This window comes from Martes martes, assembly GCF_963455335.1.
Source record: "Martes martes genome assembly, chromosome: 4".
Classification (NCBI taxonomy): domain Eukaryota; kingdom Metazoa; phylum Chordata; class Mammalia; order Carnivora; family Mustelidae; genus Martes; species Martes martes.
This window is the reverse complement of record NC_137891.1, coordinates 65,897,381-65,922,843: the sequence shown is the minus strand read 5'-3', so window position 1 is coordinate 65,922,843 and position 25,463 is coordinate 65,897,381. Positions and strand designations below refer to the sequence as shown.

At 36.2% G+C, this 25,463-nt stretch overlaps 1 protein-coding gene across 1 annotated transcript in view; it reads right to left on the bottom strand.

The window, feature by feature from the left end:
- Positions 1 to 1,057: 1,057 nt before the first annotated feature.
- The window catches only part of PPP1R42 (protein phosphatase 1 regulatory subunit 42), a gene marked incomplete at both ends in the record, with an annotated part of 52,395 nt that continues 27,989 nt past the window's right edge, over positions 1,058 to 25,463 (bottom strand). Inside the window, 4 exons of the mRNA XM_080801139.1 lie at positions 1,058 to 1,103; positions 7,661 to 7,847; positions 14,838 to 14,954; positions 19,272 to 19,389. Of these exons, the coding sequence (XP_080657265.1) occupies positions 1,058 to 1,103; positions 7,661 to 7,847; positions 14,838 to 14,954; positions 19,272 to 19,389 (468 nt within the window). The remainder of the gene's footprint in view (positions 1,104 to 7,660; positions 7,848 to 14,837; positions 14,955 to 19,271; positions 19,390 to 25,463) is intronic.

The following is a 25,463-nucleotide window of genomic DNA, read 5'->3' as shown; positions in this document are numbered from 1 at the left end:
GCTCGGAGATAGGGCGCCGACGTTGAAAGCTGAAGTTCCCCAAACCAGAGTAAACGGCTCAGGGATCGCGGTCGCTTCTCCCCCGGGGGCGCGGACCGTTGCCCTAGTCTCCGTGGCACAGGTGGGGCCCCAATTTGTGTCGTTTTTTGGACCTAAAATTCGTCCTGGCCCCGCCCCCCTTCAGGGACGTCTCCTGGGCTGTCCTGCACTTGGGGGCCCACGGGAAGCGTGGCTTGGAAGCTGTGCGGTGAGGCCTCTGTCCGAAGCTCTTAGAGAACGGGGGCCTCGGCGCCGCTGGGCCTGTTCGGAGCCCGCCCGGGAAACGGGAAACGCTGGGTCCGGGACGTCCCCAACCCTGTGGCTGCCGCCGGTCCGGCACCCAGGGCCTTCAGAGGTGAAGTCCCAGCGGACGCACGATAGTTTCTAGAACGTGGTGTGTCCTTGAAATAAGGCCTTCAATTCGAAGAGCAGGGCATTTAAAAATCTTTGGAGTCAAGACAGGATATCAAATTTAAAATATCATTAATGAAATTGCTCTTGTATATGCGATGTAATTTCTGTACAATTGGAACTATTAAGTAGTACGTAGTGATGGTGATACTTGCATTTTAATATATCACTCCACACTTCAAGTATATTAGTGGATCAGAATAATCATCATATTGAGTTCCTGTTCAATAACTGTAATTAGATTTACGCTTTAGAAAGGAATGGGCCAAAATACCATTGACTCAAGAAAGGATTACTTTCTTTTGATGAATGAGGAAGCACATCTTTATTTTCTCAGTAAATTGTAATGAGGCATAAAGCAATTGAAAAGCAATGCTTCAGATGCCATAAAGAAGCAAATCAAACTGCTTAAAGGCTTTTTATATAGTGAGGTACCCTAGAGCTACAAACTACAAAAGATATTGCCTAGTAGTATAAAAGTAAAAAAAACAAAACAAAACCACACACACACACACACAAACACAAACGTTTCAGATCACTTAAGGCTGAATTTACTTTTTTTTTTCCTTTTACTTTTGAGTTAGGAAGAAGGTGAAGTTCGGGTATGTCACTTTTTTGTCTGTAAGCTTTCAGATTCCTTCAAAAAGAGATTCCTGTATTAATAGAGAAAAAAGACAGGAATATTTCAAAAATGAAAGTTCTGAAAATGGGAACAAACATATAGACTCTAGGATACAACAATAGTAGAGGCTAATGCTTAGTCACCCAACTGTGTGAATCTTTTTAAAAGAAGAGGAAAGATCGCGCCCCCCCCCCTCCCCAGAAGAATGTGGAAAATCTGTGTGTTGGGAGAAGTGTGGAAGTAAGAATTTTGGAGGGAAAATGGGCTGGGCTAGGGTGAGGCAAAGATGGAGGGCTTCTTATCTTTTGCACCCTTGTCATCTCACATGCCTCAGGCTAGCCTAGCCTGCTAAAGTCTCCTGTTAAGTGGAGGAGGTGTGGTGGAGGTGGGGGCACCAGGCAAGCTCTTCACTGATAACAGAGGCTGGAAAGCGGACCTCTGTGTTGCTTGATAGGTTCAAAAGAAAAGACTGGTGACACAATACCAACCACTGTGGGCCATCTTGTCTTACACGCTGCCACTCTAAGCAGCCTCTCGAAATCCTTTCATGATGCTAGAGTAGTCATATATCCGGCAAGAAGCCATTATTTGCCAGTAAGTTAAAAATAGAAGATGAAAATCTTCACATTTTCAACATTACATATGTTACTAACAGGTACTTTATTTAACAATATGTGCAAAGTGCTTTACAAAAAAGCACTTTATTTTCTCATTTAGTCTAAAAAAACCCTTTGAGGATTTTACATTTTATGGTTGAGAAAATAAGAGTCAGCAGGATTAAGTAATTTGTCAAGGTCACACAGCCAGCAAGTGGCAGAGACTGGGTCTGAGCCTGGCGGGCTGACCCTAATTCCTTGTGCTTTTTACCATACCTATTCTATTTAATATTTGTAGAGTTCTTCATAATTTGCAAAACATATTTTGTATCTATTATTGCAATAAGGGATATATTTTAACTTGACTCCCTATTAATAATTCAAACATTCTTTTCATAGTTTAGTATATTCTTTGGAGTTCTTGTGTAGTCTTCCAGAAAGTAGATGGCTTTAGAGTGCTATAGATTTTATTTCATGGGGTATGGTGTAGATCTTAAAATTATATGTCTTTCTCTAAATATATCAATTTGTCCTTAACTTACTATCTTTGTGATATAAAATAATCACACATATCAGTGAAGAAAATACATTGCTGTTTTATATACATATATAGTATAATAAAACATAGGTTTTATATAATTGGTGCTTTTTTTCACCTTTTAACTCTTTCCCTTATTGTTTAGTTAAGGTATGGTATACATTAAATTCATTCTTTTGAGTCTATAGTTCAGCAATTTTTGATAAAAACTACCATAGTAAAGATATGCAGCATTTCATCACCCCACCCTTCCATTCCTTTGTGACTTTGTGCATTCTACTCCTAGGCCTTGGCAACTACTGATCTGTTTTCTATAGTTTCATCTTTGCCAGATTGTCATAGAATTATACAGCGTGTACTCTTTTAAGTTGTCTTCTTTTTAAAATTTTTCTAAGTTTAAAAATTTTTTTTAATTTTTAAAAAAATTTTTAAACTTTTTTTAAGTTGGCTTCTTTAGCTTAGCATAGTGCTTCGAGATCTGTCCATGTTGTTTTGTGTATCACTAGTTTATTCCTATTTAATGCTGAGTAGTATTCTATTTTGTGGATATACCACAGTTTATTTATCCATTCCCTAGTTTCAGACCTTTGGGTTGTTTTGTTTTTGGCGATTATGAATAAGCCTCTATTACATGTTTGGGTATAGATTTTTGTGTGCATATAGGTTTACATTTCACTTGGAAAAATACCTGGGATTAACAGTGAGACTATTAAATACATTAAGTACATGTTTAACTTTATAGAAGCATGTCAGACTGTTTTCCAAAGTGGCTGTACTATTTTTGCATTCCCACCAGCAGTGCGTAGGAGTTCCAGTTGTTCCTTATCTTTGCTAGCATTACCAGATTCTTTTTCTTTTCATCCATTATATATTTTTTAAGAAAAATTAAGCCAATATTTTAAAATTCATTGATTTCTTAATCTAGATATCTTGGTTGCCAGTTAATCTGATTTGTCAAGTTTAAGAACTTGAGAAAGCTCTGCCTGGCTGCAGTTTTGGAGCAGAGTAGCTGCAGGTGCCCTTAGGTGGACACATGCTCTCCAGTTCACCTCAATCACATTCTCCCTGCTCTTCCCTCACTTAATTTACCTGCCTATACCTGAGGGCGTTTTTTAGACCCCTTGCAGAGTAGTTGAGAGCTTGGCTTTTAGAGTCAGTGACCTGAATTCAAGTTTTAGCTCTGCCTCATGGCAGTTGTGTGACTTTGGGCCCTGCTCTGACTGAGCCTCTCCAATGCTTCTTTTCCCTGGCTATAAAGTAAGTCGGGTCATATTCTTATCTGAGAGAGTTCTGCTGTTTTTAAAATTTGGGGTAGTGAATATTCAGGTATCAAAGTAGACATTTTAAAATGGGAAATAACATAATTCTTAGAAATTAGATTTTACATAACTCTTGTTAACAGAGTAAATAAACCATTGACAGAGTTGAGACTAGAAGCCACAGAACCTAGCTTAGATTTTTCTTAAAAAAAAAAACAAAAAACCCAAACTTTGTTGCTTACCATGATTGCTTTTTTTAAAGGAGGGGTGTCCTAATTTCAGAAGGGTTCCTTGAGAACTAACTACAAATCAATGTCTTAATATTATACCTACATTATTGGTACATAGAAGTTTATTTAACATATAAAGGAATTAGACTGAGGTTAGGTTTAACACAGCATAAATAAAGGCATTTAGAGCTTTGTGGATGAATTTGTATAAGATCATCCCAGAGTTTTGTAACTAAAAGTATTACCTAAGTTTTAAAAACTCTTGAGGGACATAGAAGATCTGTTGTTACAACTGTTCAAACATAACCTTAGCAGTGGTGAAAGCAAGTTATTTTTACTGTTTTTAAAGTTCATTTTTAACTCAAAGAAACCTAATATTTCTAATACATTCTAACTAAAGATAGTAGGTATTTTATAAATAGTTAAATAATGTACTGTGAACATTTCCCAGTGAATTATGGGTCCCAGAGATTCACGTTCCTTAAAAGTATCTGAAACTAAGGGCATTCTAGCCCAGCTACACAGTTATTTTTACAGTAACAAAAGAGAGGAATTGACTCTATGGACATGGTTTAGGCTTAAAAGATAAACAATCAAGTAACAATTTGCTTTCTTCAATGTACAGTGCTCTGCAGTATTCTCAGTGAATCTTATTTACAATATGTAAATGCATTTAATGTCTATTTTAAAATTACTAAGTCTCAAGCACCTCCTAGCATATTTGAAGAGAGGAAACATCTGTCAGAAGTATTTACTGTGACAAACACAGAAAGAAGCAATCATGTGTATACCTTTTAGTACCATTGAACAGTGAAGGCATTTGTTTAGAATCAGCTGTTAAATAAAAAATAGTTTTGAACTAATCTTTAATTAAAATGTACATCGATAGTATCAAGTTCAGTTTGAGGGTCAAAAACAACGTCAATGAGTCTGACTTTTTCCTCCCTGTAGGGAAAGCAGGCTTGTGTAAATATACATGAGCACAGATTGCACGCATTTATAAAGGAGGTAAAAAACATTCCCCTGTCATTGGACAGATGTTGCTTCCCTGTGTTCACATAGGATATGGGCACAGCTCCTAATGTGTAGAACCTTAAAGAAATATGGGGCACATACTTTTATCATTTTGTGAGAAGACTCTTAAGTTCTTTTATACCTCTGAGCATTAAATGTAGACTATAGGGGACATGTCTATTGACGCAAGCTCATTTTCCCCTTAAAGTAATTAAGGGGAGGAGTTGCTTTAATCAACTTTTTAGATTTTTAGAATTTATTCTTTGTGGGTTTTTTCAAGATTTATTTATTTGAGAGAGAGAGAGAGAGAGTGTGTGTGTGTGTGTGTGTGTGCACAGGATAGGGGCAGATGGAGAGGGAGAGAGAGTCTTAAGAAGACTCTGTGCTCAGTGCAATGCCCGTCAAGGGACTTGATCTCAGAATCCTGAGATCATGACCTTGAGACCACGAACTGAGCCAAAATTAAGGGTCAGAAGCTTAACCAACTGCACTACCCAGGCATCCTGAGGGTTTTTTTTTTAATGCTTTAGTGACCGTCTATTCTCATTATCTTTTAGCTTTATGCTAAATTAATAAAATATTAGTGATAAGCACACTCTAAAAATCTATATCAAGAGCTTAATGAAATTCCATATTGGCCACCTTTTATTAAAGAGAAGTAGAACTGATATTCCCATTTGGTAAGATTTAAATCTTTTATGAAACCAAAATATTTTGGTATGCCTTCAGTAAAAATGTTACCAGAAGATATAAAAAACTTTTAAAAAATATTTATGTAATATTTTTTCACATTATAAAACCGAAGACTTGGATTGAACATAATTGACCTCACTGACAGTGACAAAAGCTGGACATTCTTTATTTCCTTCTCACAGGAACCTCTCTATTCTGCTGGCTTCTTTGAGAGCATCCTGTCTTTGCAGTACATAGTAGTCAGAGATGCACTTAGCTCTGTATTTAGTGTTCCTAGCTAGGAAAATGAGGATAGAACGATGTATTTGCTGTTTTGTCAGTGCAATCCTAGTGATTAGAGCTTTGCTCGGGGCTATAGAATATGCCGTATATGCCACAGTTCACAACTGATCTAACAGTAGTGTGTGGTGATGTATAGAATTTACCAACACTGTTTTCTGAGTCTGTGTTCATTTTTTATTGTTTTTTTTTCCACCTTGGTGACATATTAGCAAAATCTTTCAAGATGCTTGGCAAAGAAATGAAACTGAAGAACACTGTTGTGGAAATGACACTAATTATGTAAATTTTTAAAGAAACTAACAGAGTGATCTATGGACAGAGTGGCTTAGGTTTTGATGGTAATGGCAACAGACATTTGCATGTAAAGTTTGCAAATAAAGCAGTAAAGCAAACTCTCATACAGCTTCTGTTTTTTTGTTTGTTTGTTTTTTTAAAGATTTATTTATTTATTTATTAAAAAGATTTATTTATTTATTTGACAGATAGAAATCACAAGTAGGCAGAGAGGCAGGAAGAGAGAGAGGAGGAAGCGGGCTCCCCACTGAGCAGAGAGCCCGATGTGTGGCTCAATGCGGGGCTCGATCCCAGGACCCTGGGATCATGACCTGAGCCGAAGGCAGAGGCTTTAACCCACTGAGCCACTCAGGCGCCCCTGTTTGCTTTGTTTTGTTTGTTTGTTTGTTTGTTGCTTCGGCAAGTGGAGATGAGCTCAGACTCCATATCCTTTTTCCTCTCCCCAAATAAAGCATTTTCTAAACTCACAGGACCCTTTCTCCCTTATGCCTCTGTCCCAGCAAGCCTAAGCCACTCTTCAGGGAATGGAGGCAGGACAATACAACAGTGTTGTTCATGGGTCTTCTTTAGGTTAGCTAAATTAAAGAATGCTAAGTCCTGTCCCTTGATTGGACTCTGCAAAGAGGGCCTTCAACAGGCAGTTCTGGAAAAAGGAAATCTATTCTAGAGTATGTACACTGACTCTGATTACTTTCTCGATGAAACATGCTCTTGCCCCCTTCATTATATTGTAATGACTACTGTGATATGACTACTGTGATATGATTAGAAAGATCAATAGAGCAATCATATTGATTATAAATGAGAAAAACTTGAATGAATAAATTATAGGGTGTATTAGGATCTGGTTTATAATGCTCATAGCATTTATCACACTCCACAGTAACTGTATGACATTTAACTCTCCAACAAGCTTGTTGTAAGACCTTTGAGATCAGGACTATCTCATTTGAGTTTTTATATTCATATTGCCCAGCATATAGCAGGTGCCTATTCATTTTGTGAATAAATGAACTTATTTTCTGGTATGATTTATCTTTATATTGAAGCAATACCATTTTTTAAAACTAAGAAAACATTTTTCTCCTTATGAAGAAACTTAGGTCTGATTCATGTGGAGCTACATTATGCATATACTCAAGGTTTAGAATAGTGACTCTTCAACTATTTTTTTTTATTACAAACCCCTTTGAGAATCTAGTGAAGCTTCTTCTTCAGGGACATCAGATTAAGAACTTTTGGTCTGAAGAAGTGGTGAAAGTAGCCTATCTCTGTAATACTCTGGGTTGCCCCTCCTTTCTGCCACTAGATACCCTTGGCATAGCCTTCTGTTCACTAGTGGACCACCCATCATCAACTAGGCCTCAGGCTCCTTTGGTATGATCCCTGCTCATTCAGACATATTTATCTGCTTCTGGGATTGTCCTGAGTCACTTGCCCTACCTCAGTGATTATATCCAGTCTGTGACTCCCAGCTCTTCTTGAACTAGTCATTCTACCACAACTGTGTGGTTATTTGGATAGACCGACAATGAACTTTTTTTGGGCAGGGGGCAGGTGCTTGATCAAGAATTGAGACCCAAGAATAAGACAGTTGGAGGGCCTGTCTTCCTCTGTGTTGTCGACAGGATGTCCCATCTTCCCAAAAAAGAAAGATCACACAAATACTTGAAAGAATCTACCCCATATCTTCAATAATTTTAGGGTTATATTCTTGGGAGCTTTGTGTGGAAGCATTTCCACTTGGAAGGTATCTCTGTATATCAGAGAAAAAGTCTAATTTTGGCTTACACACCTGTGGGTAATAAACAGGAACTATGTGATGCATTGTTCCAAATTTACTTGTAGTGTACAAAGAGTTAAAAGGTTCTGCTTTGAAACTAATAACTAAATTGTAAACATGTCCTATGATAGCATTAGACTATCCTAAGTTATAATTTATGAAATGGAATTAAAGTTAAATAGATCCAAAATAAGACCAATTAAAAACTCAGTATCCCAGATAAAATATCATACACTTGCCTACATAAAAACTTATCCAGGAATGTTTATGGTCAGCTTTTATAGCCAAAATGGGCACACCAACATTAATATAATTATTAACTGCATATTAACTGCCCTTGCATCCTGCTGTTCTGAGTTTAGTTTTTCGGAGTGTTTAACCTTTAGGGAAGAGATTAGTTACGTATAGTTTTTGGAGTGTGTTCATACCTTTATTTTGGCACGTAACATTCTACATCATTTCCCTATTGACAAATCCTCCTCCCTTTCCAGCAGTTATTTCCTTTTAAGTGGGGACTATTTTATTCACCTCTAAGTCCAGGGTCTAGCATAGTTCTGTGTATATCCAAGGTGCCCAATAAGTATTTATTAAATGAATAAATGAATCTTTCCATAGAAGCACTATGTAAGTATATGCTAAAAGATATGCATGTATTTTGGATTGTGTTAAAGTGTTTGATTTTGTATCCAAATTTGAGTTACATAGTTATTGGCTATATTTAAGACGAGATTTTTTATCATAAGATCCTTGAAGTCTGAAGTTATAATCCCTATAATCTTGTCATAATCTCCGACATAGAGATCCAAATTTATAAGGCTATCAAAAATATGTAAAAGGTCAGAAAGTATAGAAATTACTATCTTCCTGAGAATTCCTCTTCACTTATAATGGATTTGGTTTGATAAGGGTGTCTTTAAAGTTTCCTCTTAGTTCTTCTAAAGACCTGAAAGTATATTGTAGATTTTAAAAATACATAACATATCTTCTAGACTTTAATTCATGCTTTCCATTTCTTTTGAGAAGTAATAACAGAGCCTTAGTATAAAGACCATAGTGTTAAGTTGTTGGCAACAAACCTAAGGATAGAGTTATCGTGTGCTACATACATGTATCCACAGATGTCACTGATGTTAAGCCTGAAAGGCTCAGAACTGTGTCATTGTGTTTTGATGAAAATGGCAAACATGTAGGAGGTGAGAGAGGATATATACAAGTGGCCAAGGGAGAATAACTACTTCTGAAGAAAATTCAGATTATTTTCTCTTGCAGCTAATCAATTTTCAATTTCAATTGTATTTTAATTGACCTTAGAGTTTATTTTTCGATATAGTAAATCATATAATCTATTAGAATACTTAAATTTTTTATATTATCCAATTTTCTCTGTAGTTCCTTTTTATTTATTAAAATTATTTGTTTATAATATTACATATTTACTCATCTGAAGATTTTCCTAAATTCCCACCAATCTGAAGTGAATTTCTAAGTAGAGGAGACATCATTGTCTTTATATCCAAGCACAATTCAGCCAGTCATTGCTAGAGCAGTCACTAGAAGCCAAAGCTGTTTGATAAAGTTAAATAATTTTGATTAATCACTGCTATCTTTGTGACCTTAGACAAGTTATTTCATCCTTCTAAAACTCAGCTTTCTCATCTAAAAAATGGATATAATAATTATCTTTGCCATAGGTTATAATGATTAAATGCAGTGATGTTTATAGATATCTGAAATGTTTAGCACAGTAAAAATTACCTCTTTTCTTCCCTTACCCCTTCTTCTTTGTCTCCTAGACCAGAGTGCTTTCTATTTTAAATTATTAATGATCATTATAATACCAACTATAGGAAGGTATGAAATGATACTTCTATATTATGTAACATTCTATATGGCTTTTAAAAATTTACGTTAAGAACATTTTTTAATTAAAAATTTTTTTTAAAGATTTTTTAAAATTTATTTATTTGACAGACAGAGATCACAAGTAGGCAGAGAGGCAGGCAAAGACACAGAGGGGTAAGCAGGCTTCCCGCCGAGCAGAGGGCCCGATGGGGGGCTCGATCCCAGGATGCTGGGATCATGACCAGAGCCAAAGGCAGAGGCTTTAACCCACTGAGCTACGCAGACGCCCTTTAATTAAAATTATTAACTTTTTTTAAAAAAAGATTTTATTTATTTATTTGACAGAGAGAAAGAGATCACAAGTAGGCAGAGAGGCAAGCAGAGAGGGGGTGGGGGAAGCAGGCTCCCTGCTGAGCAGAGAGCCCGATGCGGGGCTCAATCCCCTGAGATCATGACCTGAGCCGAAGGCAGAGGCTTAACCCACTGAGCCACCCAGGCGCCCCTAAAATTATTAACTTTTTAATTTTAATTCCAACTAGTTGGCACATGGTGTTAGATCAATTTTAAGTGTACAATATAATGATTCAACAATTGTATATATTACTCAGTGCTCATCATGATAAGTACATTCTTTAATTCCTTTCACTTATTTCACCCATCCCTCCACCCATCTCCCTTCTGGTAACCATCAGTTTCTTCTCTGTAGTTAAGCGTTTGTTTTTTGGTTTGTTTCTCTCTCTCTCTCTTTTTTTCCCCCCTCTTGCTTATTTGTTTTGTGTGGTTTTTTTGTTTTGTTTTGTTTTGTTTTTTTAATTCCACATATGAGTGAAGTGATATGGTATTTGCTTTCTCAGACTGACTTATTTTGCTTAGCATTACACGCTCGAGCTCCATCCATGTTGTTGCAAATGGCAAAAGCTCATTCTTTTTTGTGGCTGAATAATATTCCATTGTATATATGTACCACATCTTCTTTATCCATTCATCTATCAATAGACACTTGGGCTACTTTAATAATATGGCTATTGTAGATAATGCTGCAATAAACATAAGGGTGTATGTATCCCTTTGAATTAGTTTTTGTGTATTTTGGGGGAAATACCCAGAAGGGATCATAGTTCTTTTTCTAACTTTTTAATGAACTTCCAGATGGTATTCCACAGTGGCTGCCCCATTTGTTTTCCTCTCAATAGTGCATGAGGGTTCTTTTTTCTCTACATCTCTGCCAACACTTGTTTCTTAGGGTTTTTTTGGTTTTTTGTTTTTAGCCATTCTGATAGGTGTGAGGTGATATCTTATTATAGGTCTGATTCATATTTCCCTGGTGATGAGCGATGTTGAGCATCTTTCATGTGTCTATTGACCATCGTATGTCTTCTTTGGAGGAATGTCTGTTCATGTCTTCTGCCCACTTGTTAATTGGATTATTTGTGGGTTTTTTGGTCTTGACTTGTATAAGGTCCTTATATATTTTGGATACTAATCCTTTTTTGGATATGTCATTTGCAAATATCTTCTACTCAGTAGATTGTCTTTTAGTTTGTTTCCTTTGTTGTGCAGAAGCTTTTTTTTTTAATATATGTGGTAGGAACATTTAACATGAGATCTACTTTGTAAACACATTCTTAAGTGTACAATAGATTGTTTTTGACTATAGGTACAACTTTGTACAGTAGACCTCTAGAGCTTATTCATGTAGCTTCACTGAAACTTCATATCCACTGACTAGTAACTCCCCATTTACTCCTTCCCCCAGCCTCTAGCAACTACCATTCTACTCTTTGATTCTATGAATGTGACTATTTTAGGTAGCTCATATAAGTGGAATCATGCAGTATTTGTCTTTCTGTGACTGGCTTATTTTATTTAGCATAATGTCCTCAAGGTTCATTCATGTTGTCACATGTTGCAGAATTTCATTCTGTTTTAAGGCTGAATAGTATTTTATTGTATATGTATCTACCATGTTATCTTTATCCATTCATCTGTCAATGGATAGTTAGGTTGTTTCTACATCTTGGCAATTGTGACTAGTGCTACAGTGAACACAGGAGTGCTAATATCTCTTCAAAACCTTAATTTCAGTTCTTTTGAATGAATACACAGAACTGGGATTGCTGGATCATATAGTAGTTCTATTCTTAAATTCTGATGCACTGCCATACTGTTTTTCAAAGTGGCTGCACCATTTTGCATCCCCACCAGTACTGTACAAGGTTCAAATTTCTTACATCCTCACCAACTCTTGTTGTCTTTTGGTTTTTTGATAATAGCCATCTGACAGGTGTGTGGTGATACCTCACTGTGGTTTTGATTTGCATTTCCCTGTTGATTAATGATATTGAGCATTTTTAAAATATACCTTTTGGCCATTTGTAGGTCTTTGGAGATGTGCCTTTTTAAATCCCTAGCCCATTTTAAAATATAGTTATTAGGTTTTGCTGTTGAGTTGTAGGAGTTCTGTATATGTTTTGGTGCTTAACCCCTTATCAGATGTATAGTTTGCAAATATTTTCTCCCATTCTGTAGGTTGTCTTTTTACTCTGTTGATTATTTTCTTTGCTGTGCATGAGCTTTTTAGTTTGATATAGTATACTTGTTTGTTTTTGTTGCCCGTGTTTTTTGGTGTCATGTTCATGAAATCACTGCCAAGACCAATGGCATGAAGGTTTCTCCTGTGTTTTCTTCTAGTTTTATAGTTTCAGGTCTTCTGTTTAAGTCTATGATCTACTTTGAGTGGATTTCTTTTGCATGTGGATATCCAGTTTTCCCAACAACATTTGACTGTCCTTTCCCCACTGTGTATTCTTGGTACCCTTGCTGAAAATCATTTGACCATTTATGAATGGATTTATTTTTGAGCTTTCTATCCTATTCTGTTTGTATATCTGTCTTACGCCAGTACTATACTGTTTTGATTGTTGTATTTTGTCATATACTTTGAAATCTGGAAGTGTGATGCCTTGGTTAATTTAGCTATTTGTGGTCTTTTGTGGTTGCATATGAATTTTAGTGAAATTTTGTGAAATTTTCAATTCTGTGATAACACCACTAGGATTTTGATAGTGATTGTACTGAATTTGTTGATTGCTTTGGGTATTATGGAAATTTTAACAATATTAAATTTTCTAGTTCATGAACATAAGATGTCTTTCCATTCATTTGTTAATTTCTTTCATTAGTGTTTTGTGGTTTTCAGTATACAATTCTCTTTTTTTTCTTACCTTACTAGTTAAATTTATTTTTAGGTATTTTACTTTTTTGTGCTATTGTAAGTGGTATTGTTTTCTTTTTTTCTTTTTTTAATTTTTTATTTTTTTTAGAAGATTTTATTTATTTATTTGACACAGAGAGAGATCACAAGCAGGCAGAGAGGCAGGCAGAGATAGAGGGGGAGGCAGGCTCCCTGCTGAGCAGAGAGCCCAATGTGGGGCTCGATCCCAGGACCCTGGGATCATGACCTGAGCTGAAGGCAGAGGCTTTAACCCACTGAGCCACCCAGGCGCCCCAGTGGTATTGTTTTCTTAATTCACTTTTCCGATGGTTCGTTGTTACTATGTCAATATGGCTTTAAAGATTGCTTTTGGTAATTGTTAGTGGTCACATTAGATTATGAAGAAATTAATAAGGATTTTATTGAGAAAATCGACAGTGTAATTTTTTTAAATTATAAACTTTAAGGCACATTTTATTTTTTGTAGAATTTCATTGGAGAAGTTAAAAATAAACTAACTTAATTGTCTCTGAAGGAGAAAGAAGTTTTAAAATATATTAAGGTGGAAGAAATTATGTTTAGAATGGGTTCAGTTTTTGGGTGAGGGCTGGTGTTGAATTTTATGAACACTTCAGTATTAATAAGGTATTTTGGTGTCCTTGCTATAATACTGCAAATATGCAAAATACTGGAATCCTTACCCTGGGTCTGGTTCTACCCTTTAAAGCCAGCCAGGCATAAACAGAGGAAAAGAAATGCTGCCTGTCCACTTCATAGATTTCAGATCTTGAAAAATTCACATTGCCTACACAGCATCATCATTTGTTGGTATACTGCCAGTTCAGAAAGTCCCATTCTTTTAAACGATTTCCAACAATTCATATTCAATGGACAGAGCTCCTTGCCTTTTTACCTTTGCTTCTCCTCACCTCAACCTCCTTGTTCTAGAGTGGTATCCATGCATGAAGCCTCACTACACTATTAAAGCTTCCCTTTTCCTATTCTCCTGGCCTAACCCCTTTCTACAAAAGCTGTGAAGTAGGAGGACCCATTAGCTGTGAAATAGGAGGACCATTAGCATTCAGACACTTCATGGAACAGAGAAAGAGGTTCATTTCAATGTTGTGGACTATAGAATCTGTGAAGAATGAATCTAGGATGTTCCCAAGTATGGTAAAGATAATTGTTACCTGTCACACTTGGCTGCATTTAGTTGCATAAGTTAAGCAAGAAAAGTTGACCTGTCCTTTGTATTGTAACCTTAACCATAACATGAACAAAATATTCAAGTGTTAGGGCATGTACATAAAAAAGGGGGGTGCCTAGGTTAAGTGGGTTAAGTGCGTTAAGCCTCTGCCTTCGAATCAGGTCAAGATCTCAAGGTCCTGGGATCGCCCGCATCAGGCTTTCTGCTCAGCAGGGAGCATGCTTCCCCCACCCCCTCACCCCCCACCCGCCCCCCTGCCTGCCTCTCTGCCTACTTGTGATCTCTCTCTCTCTGTCAAATAAATAAATTTTTTTAAAAAGGGGGGGGAACAGGTCACAGAGTATAGGTCACAGATATGGTTGTCATACATTTTTATTTTGATGGAAACAGTGATTTTTGCACTGCTGCTAAACACACATAATGTTTAGTGTGTGACTTAGGTTTCACAGTTTACATAGCTGATTGTTTCACCATTTGCATAATTAATATCATGCACTTTTGTCAGATATAAGATTATACATTTTCCTCTACCCCATGGTTCTGTTTTCATAGATGACGCAGTCAAACTCAATATGAACCAAACACAGTTTTGTTAACAGTAGCTATCATTTTCATATGTAAACATTATAGGTAAAATTTCCTAGGAATTGTAAATAAGTTAAAAAAAAAACCCAAATCTTAAACAAAAAATCTAAACAAAAGCCTCTTATTTCTTGGCGTTTTTTGTTGTTGTTGTTGTTGACTAGAATAGTCTCTCCTTTAGTAGAAGTGATTAACTAATGAATGACAGCCTGCTTACTTAGTATGAGTTACTTGCATCCTTTGTTTTACTGTTCCTTTTCTTGCTCATTTTCTTGGCATCTTTGGATGCTTTCCAATTTATTAGGAATTGTCTTTCCATATTTTTAATTTCTTTGCCATCGAGAAATTCTAGAGAAAAAATAAATATGTTAAAAAATACTATATGTATATATATATTTCTGGTTTAAGGCACATGAACTTAAATTACACCAGAGGCTGAAATAAATATCTTATAAAAATATCCTATTTCTACAACTTATTTGTTTTTGTTGAGCTTTTACTTATTTTTAATTATTTTTTTCTGATTTCAAAGAGAATATATGCTTATTATAAACAACTGAAACATGGTGAAAAAAACACAAAAAGACTCTGTAATTACTATCCATAACTCTCCTTAACTATCACCAACAAAGATAATCATTGTAAACAATTTGATACATGGTTTCCTTTCTAGGGCCACATGTAAATTTTAATTTTTAAAAACAAAAATGTCATATTCAATAAAATTTACATATTATCTATTCATTTCCATACTATGGTTATTATTCTTGAGAAAAAGCAAAACATAGTTTATGTTAAGATGAACAAGAAATTTTGTACATTTATCATGGTATTTTAAAAGCACATACTTTAATAATGCTTATTATAACCCAGGCTTAACCAGCTAAGCTGCCCAGGCGCTGCTATTACTTCCTAGGATATAGGATATGATAGGGACAACCCACAAAACTGGCCTCTTGGTTCTATGAAGATTTCAGCTATGTTTATTTTGTTCCTCTGAAAGACTTTTGAAAATTGAGCATCTTAAATTACACAAAATTTAATTTTTATATACTGTAAGATATTTGGAAAATACAAAAAAATGAGAAAAGAAAAAAATTAATATTGCCTGTATTCTACAACAAAAATAATCACTAAAACCCACTATCAATATATTTTTAACATTTTTTGTTTTTTATGTATGTGTATATATTATATAAAGTTGGAATTCTCTATTTACATAGTATTACATCCTAATTTTTATTATTGTATTATAATCATTTTATCATGTCTTTCTTGAAACATGATTTTTAATGGTTGATAGTATTCCATTGTATATGTATATATACTATATATACTATAAAATATCAAACTATTCCCTTATAGGACATTTTTAAAAAAAGATTTTATTTATTTATTTGACAGACAGAGATCACAAGTAGACAGAGAGGCAGGCAGAGAGAGAGGAGGAAGCAGGCTCCCTGCTGAGCAGAGCACCCGATGCGGGACTCGATCCCAGGACCCTGGGATCATGACCCGAGCCGAAGGCAGGGGCTCAACCCACTGAGCCACCCAGGCGCCCCTTTATAGGACATTTTGTATTATATGTAATTACATGAATACATGTGGCCTTCATTTAATAAAAAGACTATCTCTTTCTAACAAAATTTGCTATATAGTAGTTTTTTAAGGTAATTACATATTTTTCTTTCATTATCCATGTAATGTCTTCTACTGGATCCCAGAATGCAAAAAGGATGTAGTAAAAATTTTCTAAATCATGTTCTTACAGGGAAAGTGACAGTATCCTGATACTGATTGCATTACTGAAAATATTTTTTTTAAGATTTTATTTATTTATTTGATGCAGAGAGAGAGATCACAAGTAGGCAGAACAGCAGGCAGGGAGAGAGAGGGAAGCAGGCTCCCTGCTGAGCAGAGAGCCCAATGCAGGGCTCGATCCCAGGACCCTGAGACCATGACCTGAGCTGAAGGCAGAGGCTTAACCCACTGAACCACCCAGGTGCCCTGCACTACTGAAAATATTAACATTGCTACTTAAATATGATCCATAATATTGTTAGATCCTAAGTACAAAATAAAGTGATGAAACTGGAAATATAAACTAGAACCATAAACTCCAGAAGTATAATTGTTTCCATATATTGTCCCATGTACTTATTGTAACTGAAATTGGTACTCTCCAAATTATAATGTAAGAAATTAGCTAAATATTCTATTATCAAATAACTTTGTACTTACAATTTTATATTAAAGCTCATTCTTTTATGCTTAGTTTTCCCAACCACTTGGATTTATTGCTATCTTTCTAGATTTTAGTAATTGTATAATTTGTTAGTGTATTTTTGGGTGTTATATGTGTAAATCAATACATATTTTTAAAATATCTGTTATAAAGCTAAGGAATGAAAATCCAAATCTCTTACCATGATCCCTTTTTCCTCATGTTTATGTTGCAGACAGAGCTGAGAAATGACTAGGAGACTGTGCCTTAGTTAGCCTGATTTCTTCTTTTAGAAAATAATCATGTGGAGGTGGTTCAGGAGGGGAAGCCAGGTAATGGACATAAGATCAAAGACCTATGAGATTTGTTTTAATGAGTTGTTCTTTTTTTTATATAAAGATTTTTATTTATTCGTTTGACAGAGAGAGATCACAAGTAGGCAGAGAGAGAGAAGGGGGAAGCAGGCTCCCCGCTGAGCAGAGAGCCCGATGTCGATGTCGATGTCAGACTCGATCCCAGACGGCGAAATCATGACCTGAGCCAAAGGCAGAGGCTTAACCCACTGAGCCACCCAGGCGTCCCTTAATGAGTTGTTCTTAACACAAAATTTGTTTCCACTCAGGCTAAGTAAACCAAATGTGTGGCTTGTCATTCTGTTTGGTGAGGACTGGGTTATTTACAAAACATGTCTTTCTTCAGGCTTTACTGGGACACATCAAACCAAGTCTTCAATTCATTTTTGTTTTTGGTTTTTCATTTAGGGAAAAAAAGCACATGAAAATAAGACAAGTTCTAGGGGTGCCTGGGTGGCTTAGTTGGTTGCAAGCATCTGCCTTGGGCTCAGGTCATAATCCCAGGATCCTGGGACTGAGCCCCATGTTGGGCTCCCTGCTCACCAGGGATCCTGCTTCTCCCTCTCCTTCTGCCTGTTCTCACTCTCTAGTGCTCTCTCTCTCAAATTTAAAAAAAAAAAAAAAATCTTTAAAAAAAAGATTAAAAAAAAGAAAGAAAAGACAAGCTACAACCAAGGAGGAAAGACTGAAAGGACATATACTAAAGTGTTAACAGATTTATGATGGGATTATGAATGACATTAATATTCTTTTCTTATTTTCTGCATTTTTATAAGAAATGTGTATTAATTTTTAGGGGTGACTAGCTTGCTTAGTTGGTAGAACCTGTGGCTTTTGATCTCAGGGTTGTAAGTTCAAGCCCCACGTTGGATATGGAGCCTACTTAAAATTTTTAAAAAAGGATATGTGTATTAATTTTATAATCACAAAATATGTTTAGGAAAGATTTATTTTTAAAAAAATTTTGACTAAATCCTATTTATTTGGAAATCAGTACCTTCTCTTCACGTCCTTTACTTCATTACCTACAGTACTACATAATGAGAAGTGTTCCCAGAAATGGTTCCATGAACAAAGGAAGGTCCTTAAGCATCTAACATCAGTTGTATTTACTCTGTTTCCTAAGGAAAGTAGACTAATAGAATTGTGTGCGGTGAGCAGGAAGGGAAGGAGATGGAGAGTTGGGGGAATGTGCATTATTGTAGATTCATTTGCACAACTTACAGAAATTACGCATGACTGTTTTCCTGGTGTATTTTCTGTTTCCTTCCTTTGGCTGGTGGGGTCAAGTGTGGTGGGCACAGTGTGACCCTTGAATATGTATTTGAAAAATACATGTTTTTATGTAATTTTAAAAAAAATCTTGGATTTTTGTGATATACCCTTTGTCAACCCCTTCCTCCCCCAAGAGAACCACAGCATAACATCATGATCAATCAAGGTTTACTACAGCTATGAGCTTTGAAATGGTTTTGCCATGCATTAGTTTTTTATACCCAAGTATAGTATGTCACAGAAGTTCAGATATAGGAAACTCTTTCATGAATCTCCTTTGTGAGAAGGCAGTGCTTGTCTCTTTAATGTTGTGTAACTTGGTCCCTACTGAAGAGCTGTGGTCTAGTACTCCCAGTATAGTGCATAATCAGGCTGTTGTTATTTCTAAGGATCTCTTAAATGACTCCCTACCTTGCTACCCTTTCAAATGAAAGGAACCCTGTACGTTCTTAGGGTAATTGTCAAGCAATGAATACTTTGATTAATTTTTATCTACAGATCCAAGAACTAAAGAGTCTCTTGGGATCTTCAGAGGATTTGTGCCAATGAGAATTTGACAAAAGGTCAGCAAGTTCTACACATTTTTAAAGAAAGGGTATGTGGTGCCTTGATTATTTCTGAACAACAGATATTTTTCATGTTTTGTTTCTCAATTTTAAATTTGCTTTTACTTAAAATATTGAACTTAATATTGTACTTTCATAGGTTCAGATATCATATTTATATTTTTCAAGGCTTGATATTAAATTAACTAAAAAGTTAACCAGTTCTTTTTCTCTAGGAAAATTATATTAATATAATATAAATGTATACCCAGTGATTTGGACACCAGTATCAGTCTGTCTCTGTATTTAGGTTTGAGACAAACAGGATTTCCATTTAGATCCATTCTCCACAGCTTCATCAACTTGTTCAGTAAAAATTCCAAATCCTATAATTAGAGAAGGAAAAGCAAGACACAAATATTTCATAATCATCAATATTTCTTTTACACCAGTTAACTGTTTTTAAAGGTAATTACTGCTCTTCCAGCTAATTACTGTTTTTCTAGGTACTTAGAAGGTGTACCATAAATCTTTTTTGAATAAAATGGTCTATACTACTAATTGATCTTGTATACATCTAGGGGAATAACTTTTCTTTAGAATAAGGTGGTGAGAATTACAAAGTTAATGAAAATTCTGAAGAATAGCAACAGGCAAACACCTATGATTCTTCCATTTGTTCTCCTCAAGCCAAGACCAAAATGATAGGATATAAAGGAAAATTTTAGGAAATACAAATTATAGATTAATTCATACATGTTCTTAATTGCAAAGCTTAAAGTAATTGGCAATGCATTGCTTGGTATTTTTATTCCTGGTATAATTTCTTCACATTCAAAGCTTAATATCTATTTAACCTATTTGTACCTCTGTCTTATTCTTTGCTTGATCCATGTTTCTTGTTACTTAGATATTTCATTTTTCCATTTTTTGAAAACTTTCTTTTGATAAGACTGCATTTATTCTTTAGATTTCAGAAAATAATTTTTTTGTGTTTAGTTTTGGCTTTTAGAGGAGGATGGGGGGAGAGAGAGAGAGAGAATCTTAAGCAATCTCCATACCTAGTGCAGGGCTCAGTGCCGGACTTGACCTCACAATCCTGAGTTCGTGACCTGAGCCTAAGTCAAGAGTTGGACACTTAAGCAACTGAGCCACCTAGGGGTAGGCACCCCAGAAAATATTTATTTATTTATTTATTTATTTATTTATTTTACTATGAGTGCTGACAACAGTTCCCTTCCACATACTAAAAATCCCCACAAGGAGCACCTAGCTGGCTCAGTTAGTGGAGCATATGACTCTTGATCTCAGGGTAGTGAGTTCAAGCCCCATGTTTGGATGTAGAACTTACATGGGGAAAAAAAACATCCCCACAGAATTCTTCAATATCATGGAAGTAACAAATTTGGAACATCCAGGAATATGCCTCTATCTACATGAAGGAATGGTATTTTAGGGGAATAATTACAAGGACAGCTGGGTGAATATCTAGTACCCACTGCAGAGTACCTAGTAGTTCTCTTCATCTTTTTGAGACCAATGTCTTCTTACATAAAATGGTAAAAATATTTCCAGTTCTACCTACTTCATTATTCAACAAAATACATACTGAATCATGGGCTAAGTTCTGTACTAGACTCTGAGGTATCCAAATAAGTAATTTGTGAAAAAAAATAGGTTTTTTAAAAAAAATAGACAACCCCAATCTTCCTGGCACTGCTGTTTACTGTATGACCTTAGGCAAGTCTATGTTCTCACTTATAAAGTGTGAAAGTTAGGATTAGTTGTCACATATAAATAAAGTGCCTGGAACAAAGCAGGTAACTAATAAATATGTTAATTCTCTTTTTGTCTGTCCTACCACCCCTTAGCTAATAAACTTTCTCTTAATTTTGATCAAGAGTGTAAAAATTGTTGTTAGGAAGAATAAGCTTCTGACTCACTGACTAGTAGTTGATTTCTTATAAGAAAGCTGTCTTCAAAAGTTGTAACTTCATCTTTCAGTCTTGGGCCTTGGATTATTTCCTCTCCACAGCATTTGTTCAACAGCATTTGGTGCAGCCATGATTATTTTATGTGAGAGTTTCACATAAGTATTTCTCTTAGTCTAAGACCTCTAAGGAAGGAATTGTGCATTGGATTTTTGTAGTGTTGAATATGCTGCCATCACCCAAAAGTTGAGTAATAACAATAATAAGAAAACTTAAAATGTATATAGATAAAAAGAATCCTGTAGAGTTTTGTTAATTATTCCTCAGTTGATAAATGACCCACGACATACTCCCTCCAGTGTATGTTTATTTAAGACTAAACTAATCCTGTGCTGAAATATGATTACCCTTTGGATACGCTCTGGTAGTTCATTGCCTTCCTGTCTTTAATAAAATGCTTTTGCTTTCCTGCCCTTCAATGTTACTAAAGGGAGCAGACAGTTTTCTGGACAGTCTCTGTTTGATGAATGATCATGTCAGGCTATCACTTAGAGGAGTGCTGCAAAATACCGAGGAACTGATTCTATTTCCCATGCAGGGCTCGTGCCCAACCTCCTATGTAGGTGCCTGCAGTAACTGGCAGTGCTTGCTCTACAGTTAATGATGGCCGCTGATGAACCTGTATTTGACCAGCATGCTCCAATCTTTATTGGAAATGTCTGGTCCAGCTGTCCTAACTAAATCTAAAGACAGCCATTTGTCATCCCCTTGACTGCTTGTCATCATCTGCCTGGGAAAATCTATAATTTTTGGCTTGTTTCTGACTAAACTGTGGAGTGAATAAATTTATCTTTGGGTTACTCTGCTTGTCAGGATCAATATTGAGCAGAGGTTGAATAAATTAGAAACTGGAAAAACATGACAGGCCATAGTGGTTTGTTCATTTGTGTCTTATAAATCAAATATTTAGTTTAGCTGAGAGGCAGGCACATCAAATTTTTTATTTCCACCATTCATTCTGAAGATGCTTTACTTCATGATAAATGGCCATCAGAAAACCAATGAAGTAAATCACTAATATATCTGACTGAGATGAACTTTTCAGATCATTTTATTGATTTAGCAAACTTTGCAGCCATAAACACTACAGGTAAAGATTTTTTTTAATATAACTTCTTTCAAATTTTTATTCATTTTTGCAACCATGGTGTTTATTTAATATGTCATCAAGGTATATAATATTGGCCTTAGTGAAGTTCATGGCTCATCAACTACTTATAGAAATGGAAGTTTTATTGTAAATGGTCAGTGAAGTTTTAATATTTTAATAGATTGATGAATACTTATTTAAAGGAGTTATAGGAAAGAATGCAAAGGAATGTTAACCAAAAGTAAATGTCATTTAAACTAGAGCCCTCTGAATTTAAACTATGGAGTATTGTTTGGCCTAAAACCTCTCTTTCTTCTCCTCAGTGGTTGACTTTGCTATCTACTGGGGAGAACTGGGTCATTGCCCACAGAGTTTTCTCAGTTTTCGGTCTTTGGTCTCACACTTCTTCCATTCCGCTTTCCTATTTTTGTCAACAGAGGAAGAGTCCCATTTTTTTTTTTTTCCAAATTAATCAGTCCTCTTGATCTTTCCCCTTCTTTAGACCTTTTCTTCTTGGGGTATTCTTTTGCATTTACATTTCTAATCTCTCTCTCCTTTCATCCTGTCTCTTAAACCTACTACCGCTACACTTTTTGAAAGAGTAGTACAGCAGTGTTTATCAAACTTTTATGTGCTTAAGAATCACCTAGGGATCTCATTTATTAAATGCAGGTCCTGATATGTTTCGTCTGGAACAGAAGCTGAGATTCTGCATTTCTGGTGCTGATGCTGCTGCTCTTAGCACAACATTTGGAGTTACAAGGGTCTAGGCCACTGACTGTGCTTCCTCAATCACTGGGCACCCCTGCAGCCTGGTCCTCCTGAACAGGCACTGCTATCCTTATTACTGAGCCATACATTACCATCTCAGACTTTCTCAGTTTCTTTGGAGCATCTTTTCTTACTGACTGCTCTCTAATGCTATTTTTGCAGGCTCCCTGGATCCTGAATTAATCTCTGACTCTACAAGTAACAACCTTCTGACCATAGAAATCCCTAGTATATAAACAAGCTGTTCTATAAAAGTTGCTTTTGAGACTGGAGAAATCATTTCATAAAAAAGAGCTATACCCAGTGGACTGTTGCCTGAAATGACCCATGGAAACAACCTATTTAATTGAGAAAAAGCCCAAAGAATATCTGTGCAGTGACAATGTTATAAAGCCTCTCCAAGGACATCGTCCCTGTGGCAGATGTTCAGGGATCAATTCACTTGCTTCCTTTTCTAGAATCTACATTTATTTATTTCAAACTTGTTTTTCTTCCCTGGACCACAGCAGACTATAATATCATGGCTAGAAAAACAATTGTCTAATACACCATGATCTCCATTTATGTGTATACCCTTTACAGAAATATAATAGCCACATTGATGAAAATAGTAAAACATCTGTTACACTGAGGAAGGAAGGGTCATCTGTACATGACAGGAAGAACCATATTTTATGGGAAACTACATTGGGCATTTCACCAAATACTCTTCCTCCCATATCTAGACAATATCATTCATGATGGCCATATAAGTGATCACATAACCAACATCTTAAAGACACCCATATTCTTCTGTCCTTGGGCTCTGGCTTTATATATCCAATTGTCTATTTAATATTTTGTCTAGAAGACTACAAAGGTACCTCAAACTCTATATGACCAAAACTCATGATCTTCTCCCTCTCCACTGAACCTGATTCTTGAGTTTTCTATTTTCTATTGTGCAAGGCAGAAGCCAGAGAATCATTCCTGACTTCTCCTTCTTCAATGCTCTGTATATCTAACTCACCACCAAGTTTTGTACACTTGATATCCTTACAGCTCTCCAGAGTGTCTACTTAACTTCATCTCTACTCCAGTTCTGTTCAAGTTTCTACCATCTCTCACTTCTTAACTAGTCTAGCCTCTTCCAAGCTATTCTCTACACTGTAGCTATGCTGGTCTTTTCAAAATGCTACTCCTTTGGGGCACCTGGGTGGCTCAGTGGGTTAAAGCCTCTGCCTTTGATCTCGGGGTCCTGGGATCAAAACACACATCGGGCTCTCTGCTCAGCAGGGAGCCTGCTTCCCCCCTCTCTCAGCCTGCCTCGCTGCTTGCTTGTGATCTCTCTGTGTCAAATAAATAATAAAATCTTAAAAGAAAGTGCTACTTTATTACTACTTTACCCCTTGCTCAAACACCTTCAGTGATTCAGCATTGTTCTTAAGTTGAAGACAAAACTCTCTATCATGACCTATGTGGCCCATCTACCTATCAGCCTCTATGTGTAGTGTGCTCCACCTTCACTCTCTCTGCTTCCTGTTCGCATCTTGGCCAAACTCTCACCTGCTCTAGGTCCTTTGCACATGCTATTCTCTACCTGGTAAACCCTTCTATTCTCTCAGAACCCAGTTTAGCAGTCCCTTCCTGAGGGAAGCTTTCACTGAGCTCTGTAACTAAGGCAAATCCCCCTGTTTGGAGGTTCTCAGAGTCACATACTTTTTCTTTGTAGTATTTGCCAGAGGTGCAGTTTTACATTTGTTTTTAGGTGATTATGTGCTTAATGTTTTTCTTTCTCTAAAGGTTGAGAGTTCTTTGAGGCCAGGGACTATATCTGGTTTTTGTTCACTGTTGTTTCCCCCATAGCAAGCACTGCCAGATGGTAGGTGTTTTGAATGAATGGATAAGAAGACATGAATGAATGCATGCATGAATCAATGGATCTGACAGTAGAAGGACAGGACAGAAATTATAAAGGAGAACTTGTATGAAGCCACTTTGAAAAATTTGCTGATGAGAGAGGCCACAGACGTAGAAAGAGGAAAAGACTGGATTTATCCTCTGTTATTCTAATTCCTCCTCTACTCCTCTGCCACCCTTCCCCACTCCTCCCTCCACCTCCCTTGCCCCAGATCTTTGCCCTGGACCATTTTTGAACTAGGGAATAGGAGAAATGAGGGAGGGGTGAGAGGATCTTGGAAAGAGGAGTTTTGGCAGCTGTGGGTCTGTAGAAGTGAGAAGAAAGGGAATGAAATCCCAAATAGGAGGAAGCTTCTTCAAGGTCTGTATCCTGTGCCTCCACCTCTACCATAGCCACTCCTCTGTGGCCCTAGTACCCACAGTAGGCTAGGGCATGGGCATCATTTGAGAATAACTATTTTTGCCAGTGACCAATTTTTTTTTTCTTTTTCCTTTTCTTATTCCTTCCACAGAGCTCAAAGACTTTAAGTTGCCCTGCCAGAATTTTTGTTGTGGTTATATCTTTTCCTTTAAATTTTTCTTAACTATCTTTCTCATTGCTCAAACCTGAATCTTGACTGGAAGATTTGAAGTTATTTAACTATCCTTAGGGATAGTTATTTTTCTTTTTTTCACATTTCATGTTTTTTGTTTTATTTTTTTTTTTTGG